This window comes from Drosophila novamexicana, unplaced genomic scaffold (assembly GCF_003285875.2).
Source record: "Drosophila novamexicana strain 15010-1031.04,08,12 unplaced genomic scaffold, DnovRS2.1 tig00004554-arrow-pilon, whole genome shotgun sequence".
Lineage (NCBI taxonomy): Eukaryota > Metazoa > Arthropoda > Insecta > Diptera > Drosophilidae > Drosophila > Drosophila novamexicana.
The window spans coordinates 2032095-2044275 of record NW_020825051.1 but is presented as its reverse complement, the minus strand read 5'-3'; the positions used below and the strand labels follow the sequence as shown (position 1 = coordinate 2044275).

General features: G+C 37.5%; 2 protein-coding genes across 3 annotated transcripts; both read right to left on the bottom strand.

Moving 5' to 3' along the window:
• Nucleotides 1-7900: 7900 nt before the first annotated feature.
• Nucleotides 7901-9788, bottom strand: LOC115769487. 2 transcript variants are annotated; one of them, XM_030714306.1, is made up of 2 exons: nt 8960-9788; nt 7901-8888 (listed from the first exon to the last, which is right to left on the bottom strand). In XM_030714306.1, the coding sequence occupies exon 1, from the start codon at nt 9731-9733 to the stop codon at nt 9002-9004; it is 732 nt and encodes a 243-aa protein (XP_030570166.1). In that variant the 5' UTR covers nt 9734-9788; the 3' UTR covers nt 7901-8888; nt 8960-9001. The 2 variants fall into 2 exon arrangements, with proteins under 2 accessions (XP_030570166.1, XP_030570165.1); XM_030714305.1 differs by having other exon boundaries at nt 7902-8891.
• Nucleotides 9789-10206: 418 nt separating this feature from the next.
• LOC115769574 (succinate--CoA ligase [GDP-forming] subunit beta, mitochondrial) lies at nt 10207-12119 on the bottom strand. The gene is made up of 4 exons (XM_030714438.1): nt 11928-12119; nt 11716-11860; nt 11545-11644; nt 10207-11435 (listed from the first exon to the last, which is right to left on the bottom strand). Exons 1-4 carry the CDS (start codon nt 11976-11978, stop codon nt 10469-10471), a joined length of 1263 nt encoding a protein of 420 aa, XP_030570298.1. The 5' UTR covers nt 11979-12119; the 3' UTR covers nt 10207-10468.
• Between the last annotated feature and the right edge of the window lie 62 nt (nt 12120-12181).

Below are 12181 nucleotides of genomic sequence, written 5' to 3'. Positions count from 1 at the left end.
GTAAGAATAGTGCAACTCGAAAAGAGCCACTTTTGGACTGATCGTTCCTATGGGAGGTATATGATATAGCGGACCTATGCAAAGTTTTAAGACGATAGCTTTAAGATACTACACAGACAGACAACTCGCCTGTTGATGCTGACCTAAAATATTAATACTTAATGGGGTCGGATATATATCACACCTTTTACGACAAATTATAATACCCATTACAAGGGTATAAATATGAATCAATACACAGCTTGCAACTCCTTTGGCCCAGCAGAGGCAATCTGCACGGCTTACATTTTTTGGAATTAAATCGATATCTGTACGCAGCTTCCTCGTGGGCTGTGCATGATTATAAGGCCACAGTGACATCTGTTGTGCACTACACAAAAAATATTTAAATGAATTTTCAAAAATTAAACAAATGAGAAAGGGTAATCATGAGTCATACGAGTTGTTATTGCCTTAAAATTTATAACTTTTATTTCATTTCTTATTCACTTAGAAGTTGCTTAGCAAACAGCAATGCCCGAAATGAACAGCGTAGGGTTCACTTATTATTTTGCATTTAATATTTGATTTCTTTAAAATATCCGCCCATTTTTAAGCTAAAAATAAAATCTGACCAAGTATAAGGCCCTACTTATATATTAAAATATTGAGCTTCCAGCAAAGCTCAAGCTGTGCCTTAAAAATATTGAAAACAAAAGTGAAAAATTGAGTTTTATGTGTATTAAATGGATTCAACTTGTTTATATTTATATATACAATTGCATATGTAAATGCATTTTTGTCACTTTTTCATTGAAACAAAAATATGAGCCATGCGTATCGCTTAAGCAAATTTATTGAACATATTTTTTGGCATATTAATGTAATTTTTGTTGTGTGCAAAAAAAAGAATTAAATAATTCTTTTAAGTCTATAATTTAGCATAAATTTGGCGTGTACGTTTTTATTTTTGCAGCCCACGCGTTTGGTTTTGTTTTTTTACGAACAGAACGGAAAAAAATGTTGAAAATTTTGAAGACGACCTTTGATGAGAACAAAAAGCACCAAAATCAAAGCCGACAAACGAGTTAAATGTTTTTAATATATGCAACAACTAACAACATTGGAAATAAGTCTGACAAATATGTATCTGAACGTTGTATCGTTTTTAACACTCGGCCAATAGTTTGAGTTTATCACATATTTTATGCGTGCCAACCAAGTCAACAGGTCTTTAATGAAACGCAATTGCTGCGTTGAATTGGCGAACATTTTGCCAATCTGGCCAAATTTAGAAAGCCTGTAAATTGCAATTCCCCTTGACGAGTCGGAACTGTTTAAAATATCAAATGTCAATGCTTGGCCCAGACTTTAGCTGGGCATCAGACGGCTCTGACTCAAGCGAGTGACTGATCCGTTGCGTTTGGGCCCGGGCCTTTTACCACACACACAACTTCGTGAAGCTATCAATTTTAAATTTAAGGTAACCTGCCCCACATAGCCAGCCCCACAATTTGTAGGCATGAATCACCAGTTTCCTGTCCGCCTTTCTGCCTGTTACACAAGCCGACAGCATGCGTTGACCTTGTTACAGGCGGCATCCAGCTGCTGCCCCACAGAGCAACGCCGGTTGCATGCATCGCTGTTGAGGCGGATGCTTATGCAACCTTATCAGCGAAACATGAAAGCCTGGCAAAAGTTGAATGACTCTCTTGGCTACGTGGCCAGCTGAACTTGAGGAAGGGGTCGTCGCATGTCTAACCTTGGACCACAGCGACATTGCAGCCTGCGAAAAATAAATCAACCACAAAATGCCGCTTAAGGTTCTTGGCCTGCAGCAAGTCATGCGGGCCATTTCCCAGACATGGCATTTAATTTCCAAGAAAAACAGCATTATTCAAAGGCAATCCTTTAATGTCATGTGAAATAATCTGTTAAAATATGGAAAATGAAAGCCTTATTGGATTTTATCGTCTTCCAGTTGACATAATTTCTCAAAATCAGAACAGCGAAGCAAATGATGTCATTATGCTTCTTGTAGTTAATTAAAAATGCATTAGTCAAAGGCGAAGAGCGTGAATTAAAATCTAACTAAGCCTATGACGTGTGCTCATTACAACAGCTAACAATGGCAGCTAGTTTTGTGGGAATTTTTAAGAACTTCCCACTTCCCCCTCTCCCATATTTACACAACTCCAACTAAAATGCGTGTCTCTATATTTAGCCAATTAAAATTATGATAATGCTGAAACAAATGACAGAACTGTCAAAATGACAGCAAGCTGTTGGTATACGATATCTTATCAATGATATCAGAATTAAAACTTGTTTGCCAAAGCAGCTGGAGGTCTTCGGCCATATATCATCATAAATAGCAACAAATACAATAAAGATTTAAACAAATAGTTTGCATTCAAATTGCTTGTCTTTAATGATAAGCATAATTTATGTTTACAGTCTTTTTTTTTCGTTTTTGTTTTAAACAAGAGGAAATACAAGACATATTTCCGAAGAACTTTAATATAGTTTCTGTTGTCCGATTTGGAATTATGCATTGCGTTGACATGAAGGCTATTTAGGCGGCAAGAAACATGAACATTTGACAGTCAAACAAACTGCCAACTAAATGCAAAAAATTTCACCACCAACTTTGCAATCAATCAATCAATCAAAAAAGTCTTCAGAAGGCTGCAGTCAGTGTTTTTTTAATGCTAATGGTATTTTTCAGATATTGTTTTATATTTTTGTTTATTTTTTTTTTTCTCTGTGCCTAAAGGTCGTTTGCAGCCTGAGAAGTCGAGTATTTCCGTCTGAAAATTAGTTGACATTCGCTCTTATCAAATTTCGCTAATTTATTTAGCACATTAAATTAACTGATAAATCGAAAAAAAAAACTTGATTAATCAATTTTGCATTTATGCGATGAACCACTTGCTGTGGAATTAAGAATCTTTTCGAATATACATTTAATTACTTAATTGTCGTATTCGATTAAAACATATATCGAAGATTTGTTAGATTAGTCAGCCAATCAGTAAGATGTTATATGCTCTAATTGAGAAGACGTTTAGCTGAGCGACAGGGTTTGTCATTTGTTGGCATTTCATTTAGAGCTAGACTAGCAACTTTTTTAAACTATTTATTTAGCTATAAATATGTATAAATATTTATAGAATACTGGAATAGTTAGTTAATATAATTCATTCGTGCATTATATTCAATTCTAAGACACAAAAAGTAATACACAAACCGACTTGCATAATTTTGAAACTTAATTTAAATATTTGTGTTTTGATTGTCTATTGATACTTATATCTTTATATAACGTGCCTTAGTTAGCTCACTTTTGACATTTCAGGAAATGCAAACACATGAGATGGCTAAAAAAATAATAATAATACTAAATAAAAGCCAAGACCAGTGGCATTGAGGCATCGCACAAATAAAAACAAAGATTAATTTGAACTAAGCCAAAAAACTAAAGCAAAAGGCAAATTAAATAACGTTTTAGCAGACAATTGTGACGGGAGATTGTGTTAAATATTTTGCAACTGAGGAATTGGAATTTATGGTACAGTTTCGAAGGCGGACCTTTAGATTTTTACGATTTGCATGGAAATAATTCAATTAGCTGGCTTTTAGCCAAGTTTATGTTGTGTGTTTTTTTATGTTTTTATATAAACAATAACAAATAAAATACAATTAAAATGCGCTCGTAAAAACATCGCTCCAAATCTAGTCAAACAAGCCCATTTTGTTAACTAAAAATTTGATTTTTTCATCTAGGACCAGAAGAGTCGATCACATTTTTGAATGCCAACCTTATAGTTTACTTTATATGGCAGCTTGTTTTATTAGTCAGCATACACTTTCCAGCCAAAATTCTACACTCTGCATAAATTTCGAACCATTTATAACTATTCTAGTTTCATGTGGTTTTTGGCTAAGCCCAGCCCGCTTCTGCTATACATATGAAGTGTTAATGCCATTTTACTTTCATAACTCACCAAATTTCATTATCGACTCGCATTTGCGTCCGTAGGCTAGTTTTACCTGTACCCGGACTGCCCACCGCAATCGTATTTTTACATAAATATCATATAAGTTAGCTCTTTTATCTGGCCAAATGTTGGCTCAGCACTATTTTTATGCCACCAGCTCGTCTGTCCGGCTTGGCGGCATCATGTTGGCATCATGTTAGCCAAATCATTTAAATGATAATATCTCTCGCTCGCACAAGTTCCCGTCTGGGCTGAACCATTTGTGTATTATCTTGTATCTTTGCTAAATATATATTCACACTTTTATTATATTCAAAGCCTATGTTATGCCCGGCTCAGCATGTTTTTTTTTTCTTTCTATTTGAGGTACTATGTGAAGTTCAAGGAACTGGCCGATACATATTTTTCTTAATAATAAAGATCATTGAGCTCATTTAAAATGCAAAAAAGGCATAAAACATTAAAAATTTTGTCCAGACTTAGTTAAAAGGGCTAGGTTTGCCATAAAATGCTATTCGTCCCTTCAGATATAATTAAAACAAATTTTATTCTGATCTAAGCATTAAATACCTTTGTCTTCAACATTTAGAAAGTTTATATAGATTATAAAATAATCGGATAAACCTGATTAAAATGCTAATCACATAGTTGCTGGCTCCTGCACAGCTGCTCCATTTTAGACAACCTGAGGTAGCTATTTTGCTGTTCATTTTTGAGAATATGCAAATGAGAAACGATTTGCCTATTAGATGGATTTTAAGAGCGGGGCATGCATCATTAAAAGTCGCAAATAACAAACAAAGACGTCAGAGCCGAACAAACCAACCAGTATTTGTCCTGGTCAAGCTCAAGGTCAACGGCATAGTCGAAATCGAAAATCATGTGAATATCATAAAAGGAAACCACTTAAATGAGATCCAATAAACGAGACTAGTTTATCATGTGCGGCCGCTTGTTTTGGCCATTTTGTGCCTGTGCCATGAAAGTAGTTCTATTTGTAAATACCAGTAAATACGACGATTAAGTTTTAATGAAGCACATACATATTAATGTGACAGATCTAAAAAACCAACTCTTGAACAACAATATTTGGAGTTGCGCTCGCAAAACAACAAAAGTTTGCGTCCCGCAAACAATAATCCAACTAATGTGTTTATCCAAAAGAGAGAAAAAAAGAGAAAAAACATCATTTGCGTAATCGAAAGCGCACTTTCGGTTTCTTAAATACCACAAACTCTTAATTTCAATGCGTTCATTCACTTGATACACGTAGCATCCAAATAAAAAAAATTTGGAATGAAACGCCGAAGAATGAATACCCTTTCAGACAAATCTAGAGATATTAGATGTCTTTAGATAATAGATGAGAATAGTGAAGCTCATAAATGGGTTGGCCTAAGATGTTATGAAAACGGAAAACTCTTCCAAGCATATATATTTGTTCAACCGATTCTTCTAAAAATTAAAGTGATTTGATACTGATCAGATTTTGCAAATAATAATTTTAGAAAAGATATTTAAAAAAAAAATCAAAAGTTTTTGTAAAAAAAAAGCTGATTCTTAACGATCTAAGATCTGAAGGCGACAACGTCGAAGGTAATCCATAAAGCATATGGAATTTTTCGTTGAAAAGTTTGATCTGAAAACTGCTTTTTTTATCTCATTAGTTACCTAGAGAATCAAGTAGACCTATCAAACCCCGCTGGGTAATCAAGAGGGAAGCAGGCAAAGAGCGGGTACAGGGTATCATAAAATATTTCAATTGCAACTTCAATGTCTGCACAATTGTACAGTTGGGACCAATCGACTTGTAAAATGAGATCATTTAGCTTATGAAAATCAGCCTTACGAAAACACGAACAGCTTATTCAAATTCCTTGATTGAGACATGGACTGGTAGATTACTGACCAAATCCAAAGTTGGATAGATATATTCTGGAAGTGAACCCAACACAACACGAGATCTGTAGCTTGATTTGTACAACCTGCCCCCTATGATACATGGGAGACTAGTGTCTACAGAAACTAACAATCGGACAGGGCTATGTCGACGTGGGCAGGCTGAAGAATATATAGACGTATATATATAAAATGTGTTATCCAAAGAATGAAAAGTCTCCGGCCAGTAGAGTATATGTAATATATATTTCACCTTATGAAGCCAGAGGCGTTTCCTTCTCTGGGTTACACACTTCGTGACATCACTTTAATACCCTCTGCAAGGGTATACAAATCTATTGAATATTTATCTAAACTCTTTGGCAATTAATCTCTGTTAGGCGCTTTAGAACAGGTCCAAGACCTTTGTTAATCTTGCTTCGCTCAGAAATTAATATTTTTTTTTCCGTTTTTTTATCCGGCTGCTGAACCGACGCGTAGACTGACCGTCTGTCTATCCTTCGGACAAGTTCTTGATAGCAGCCACATTTTATGCTAATGAAAACGAAATTTGTTTAAAAAGCTCGCAACTGCCTAAAGTTAGCTACAAATTAACAAAGAATTTATTTGTGTTTAAGACTGAAGTTTGCTTTGCGTCTTCTTTTCATTTTAAAAATTTATATGTATATGCTTATTTTATTTATATTTATTTGCATTTGAATAAATACATTTATATATTTATACATATATATATTTTTTCATTTTTATTTCGTACACACGCAATCTTCCGCAAAATATTTGATATATCTTTAAATCAGTTGAGAATTCCAAGTTTTTTTAAGCGCACAAATTGTTTAATTATTTCTTGGCGTAAATCAAAATGTAATAATAATCATGTTCTATGGTCAATTTAGAATTTTTCTCGCAACTGTCATTTGCTGACATTTATGCCGTCATGCGGTTTGCTGAACCCGCCAACTGTCGACAACTCGAGAAATATATGTTCTCACAGTATTTCGATCCGTTCCGTTACTTTTTATTATACCCTGTGCTCGTAATCGGATTTATTTGCTTTACTAACGGCTTTTGCAAAATTTTAAGTATTCGTCTGAGGTCATGCCAAGTGAGTTTTATATTCTGATTTGGAGTGCCATTATAAATTCGTAAATAAATTTGCGCTTAGCACATTTTTGTATAGCTCATCAAGGCTATCTGATTTGAATAGGCTGCTTCAATGAGTCAGTCCAGTCGGTCAGTCCAGCATCCGGTTCGACAAGTGCTAATCAGATCTGTGCCGATTTTTTTTTCTTCTTTAAATTAAATTTGCTTAACTCACCATTAATCCATCCATCAATGCAGACTGCGCTGATCTTTCACGCCTCAATAGCTTCAGAGCATTTTCGACACGTCCTCACGAGTTTTAAACCTGAAACTGGGCGCACTTTGCCAAGTTTGGGTATCCAATGCGTGGGTCACTCTGCTAAATATTATTTCATAATTCTTAGTTTGCATTAAGTCCGACGTGCCTGACTAATTATGCCCAAATAAAATACAAATTTAATCAATTTTTTTTAGCTTGCATTTAAAAGCATTTTAAAGTGACGGTCAAATCGTTTGTGAAATGAATCAATTTGCGTAGGAATTAAAAAACAAAGTCGTTAAAAGGCATTTCATTCTTTAAATAAATAAAAAATCTGATTTAGATGCTTCACTTTTACTTTATATCGAATTGTGATTATGTCACAAAACACATGCAGTTGCCAACAGACGCTTGGATTTGTTATAGATCCAAATGCAATGTGTTGCAAATGTTGCACAAACCCTGAGTCTGTTATAACTATAGTTATTTGCCCAACACAGCTGCACTGAACCTCATGGGAAAAGTTCACACAAAGTTTTTTGGGGCTATTGTTATTAGTTTTGTTGCCTTGAACTCGCATAACAAATACAAAGATACATGGAAATGCAAGTGGAAACCAATGCATTTTGTTATTTGTTTGTATACAATAAAAAAAACTTTATTATTTTTCGCTTTAGCTAAAAAGTCATTTGTACAAAAAAGCTACACATATATATATATATATTCATATATACATATATATAAAAATATATATATATTGCATTGTATGTAGGTGTGTGTATATAGTAAAACAGTTTAAATACTTTTGCATATGGTACACAGTTTGTAAGACAGAGTTACAGGTTAGACAAGCACTAAAAGACAGTTATTATTTAACAGGTAAACGTTTGTAAATATTCGAATAAAAAATGGAGTGTCTTAAAAGTATTGGACGTTTACGTTTCGTATTGCTTAACTATGATTCTCATTTTTTTTGGGTACTGAAATCTTAACTAAGGCACTAGATTAGTAGAAGTTTATGCAATCCAATCGTTAGTCGTCGCATCGCGATTTTTCAGGTATGAGAAACTAAAGATATTTTGATTATTTTATATGAAGGCACTTTAAGCTATAGCAAAGCTGTCTAATTAAGGCACGAGTGTTTTACTTGTTGTTAGTTCTAAGCGCATGCGACGACAAAAACAAAACTAATTGATAATACGGAAGGGGACCGGGGGGTAGGTGACGTTGTGCGTTAATTGAGCGCAATTTGGTATGCAAATATTGATATACACGCGATAATGATTCATTTGAGCTTCTAGTGGAATGAGCTTCATTGATGTGTAGTTGGCGTTGTGGTTGCTGTTGTTGTTGTTGTTGCTGCAGAAATTGAGATGAAGCATTGCAGTTACAGTCAGTCTTCCGTAGAACAATCGCCAGCCTATCTCTCTTGTTGTTGCGGACGTGTTAATGAACTGTAGATTGGATGATTCATAAGTACCAACTGCAAGTCTCTTTGGATGTAATGTGGCATGGTTGGTGCGGAAATGTTGTCTGACAATTGCATAAACATTCAACTAGCGGCTGGTTTTTTGCATCTAAAACTACGTTTAATTATATGGTGAGAATTCTTTGTAGAATGTCGTGGGGACGGAATGTTTTTGTTGTTGTATTTATGGTTGTGTTGTATGCTGCTGCAAGCAAACGAAATTAAGGTTAAAGGTTACTTTGTTCTCCCGAGGTGCATAACACACATACTTACCGACTTTATTGTCACCTTGTCAAGGGACTAACGCAGTCAGCGTTAGCCACGCACAAGCTCAAAACGTGTCTGCGACTCCTTGAACTGTACACGTTTCCGTTGCTGCACATGTGCCTCGGTAAGGAAAAGCGTGGCTGCCACCAGTGTCATGACCGTGCCCACACACGCCAGCACAAAAGACCATCCGAACCAGTTGTTCGCATGCTCCGGCATCCAACCATTGCGATTGCCAAACACGGCAAACACAATCACTGCAATGGCCGCACTGACGCCAGCACCCAATAGCACATAGCCCACACCACGAATTAGATTGATGAAGTGCTTTTGATCTGGTCCAGCGCAGAGGAAAAACACCAGAACGCCAATGGCACTGACCAGCATGCCAATAAACGCGAGCGTGTAGAAAAACTGTGTGGTTATCATGAAGGCAGGCAGCAGGAATCCGCGTATCTCATCGTAGCCCTTTGTAAATGGGTCATACACCCAACGGCAGCCTACAAAGAAGCGGCGCTGGCTGTCATCGTTCACATCGGGCAGCGAACGAAAACAGTGCACCCATAGACCCAATCTCTCCAACTTGGCACCCGTAATGCGATAATCGCTAACCAGCCAACTGGGCGTTGCAAACGCTATTGCTATGAAGGCGAATGCAAAGATGAAGACGCCAACGCCACAGCTGCCTGCTAGGGTGCGGCGCTTCATGTTGACGGTATTGTGTGGATTGGGAAGGTGCTCCTGGTATTCCTCGCGTGCAAAATGTGGCGATTTTTGCATGCTTTGTACAAAGAATTGGCAATATTTCACAGACTTCGAATGTTTGTTTCTTAGGCTTAGGGTGTGGACTGCAGAGTTGCATATCATCGCTTGGAGCACGTTCAATTGAGCGGCTCTCTGAACTGACTCACGGAACTAAGTCGCAGTTCGCGCATTTTGCTTAAGTTCAATTTTTTCGTTTATATTTGCAATTTTTTTTAATGCAATTGGGGGCGCAATTTTTAATAAGGCTAAGTAAAAAAAGGTTAGGATATTCGACATAACTGGAAAAACAAAATCTGCTAATTAAGCTTAAGTTGGAATTAACATGCGAATAACAGTGTCGTGACAGCTATCCGCACGACTAAGCTTGAGTATCGATAACGCAGGGCTGCAATCGTATGTAACCAGGGACTGTAATTATTCTATATTATATTATAAGTTTCATGTCAATTAACGAATTAGGTTTGGATATTCACTAGTCGGGCACTACCAAGATCACTCTGATTAAACAAATAATCATAAACATTACTTGCGGTCCCTTTATAAGTGCACTTTAACAGAGGCTTGCCCGCCGTTCACTCAAACATACACATTAAACAAGTATTTTCGTAAAATATAACAATCTTTATATGTATTGTGTTTACAGTCTTTAAATGAATAAAAGGCCCGTCCATGCATAACTACTATGTTTTGTACGTTTAAATGCTAAACCATGTGCGTCTTTGACAATTTAGAAGCTTCTTATCTTCAGTTTTAGAGGGCAGCTACCGCCTTCTGCGCGGCATCATCCAAGTCACTGGCCGTCTGTATTGGCAGACCTGACTTCTTCAGGATCTCCCGTGCCTTGGTTACATTGGTGCCCTCTAGGCGCACGACCAGCGGCACGTTCAGTTTTAATTTCTTGGAGGCAGCCACAATGCCATTGGCAATGGTCGCGCAGTTGACAATGCCACCGAACACATTCACCAGTATGCCCTTAACTTTCGGATCGGACGTGAGGATTTCAAAAGCTTTGGTCACCTGGTCCTCCTTGACTCCGCCACCGACATCCAAGAAGTTTGCCGGCTCACCGCCATTCAACTTTATAATGTCCATGGTGGCCATGGCTAGGCCGGCGCCATTAACTAAACAGCCAATGTTTCCGTCCATGGCCACATAGTTGAGATTATATTTAGATGCCTCTACCTCACGCGGATCAGCGTCCTCTTCGTGGGTGTCCAAGGCAAAAATGTCCTTCTGTCGGAACTCTGCATTGTCATCAAAATTCAATTTGGCATCCACAGAAATAACTTCGCCATTGTCGGTCTCGGCCAAGGGATTAATTTCAATTTGCACAGCATCCACGGCCTTGAAAAGTGTGTAAAGCTTTTGAATCTCGTCGGCACAGCGTTGCACAGTATCTCCTTTAAATTCCAGAAACTTGGCGACCTCGAGCAGCACGGCCTCTGGTATTGGCTTGTTAATGCTCAAGGGCACAGTCTTAATCTTCTCGGGGGTTTCGGCAGCCACGGCTTCAATGTCCATGCCGCCAGCAGGCGAAGCAATCAGCACAGGTCCATTGTGTTCGCGATCCAGCAAAATGCAGAGATAGGTCTCGCGTGTAATATTTACACTGCGTGCCACCATCACCTTGTTGACCAGTATACCCGATTTGGGCGTCTGCTTGGTAATCAGACGGTTGCCTATCATTTGTTTGCTCAGCGAAAGCACATCGCTCTTGCTGCAATGCAAAAGTACTGGGCAATTATTAATGTTTATTATTTGGCAGCCATCCTCTTATCGCGACCGCGTTATCATTGCAGAGACGGCAGCAAATGATGGCCACTTACTTTGAGGTTATGTGCACGCCTCCCTTGAAGCCATTATCAAAGATACCCTTGCCGCGCCCGCCGGCTAATATCTGCGCCTTGACCACATACTCGTCACAATCTGCGTGGTAATTAGCAACAATTAATGCAACGATTATATAAATTTTGGTCAATTTGTCTTCGCTTGATTACCAAATGATTGGACAGCTTGCGTATCATCTTTGGAGTTATCCAAGACCTTGAATTGTTGTATGGCAACTCCATATTTTTGTAGCAAATCCTTGGACTGGAACTCCAACAAATTTAGATACCGCAACTGCTGCTGCAGCACCGGTGCCTTAAGATAAACAAAGAAATGGAGTTTGAGGCAAAGGTCAACGCGGGTTAACATATGTTAAAGAAACCTTATGAATGAGCTGACGTGTAGTAGTAGCGGCTTTTAATAGTAGCGACATGTTGCACTTTAAAATTATACTGGACTTTGTATACAAATTAAATTTTGATATGGCGTAGCAATTTTTATTAACAGCAATTAATCCAGCTTGTTTAAATAGCAACCAAACGCTGCCGCCGCCGCCGTCGTTTAAGAGAACAGCGCTTAACCTAACAGAGACGTAAACGCAAAGAAGAGTACCGTAACGCAAAATGAAGCAATGTA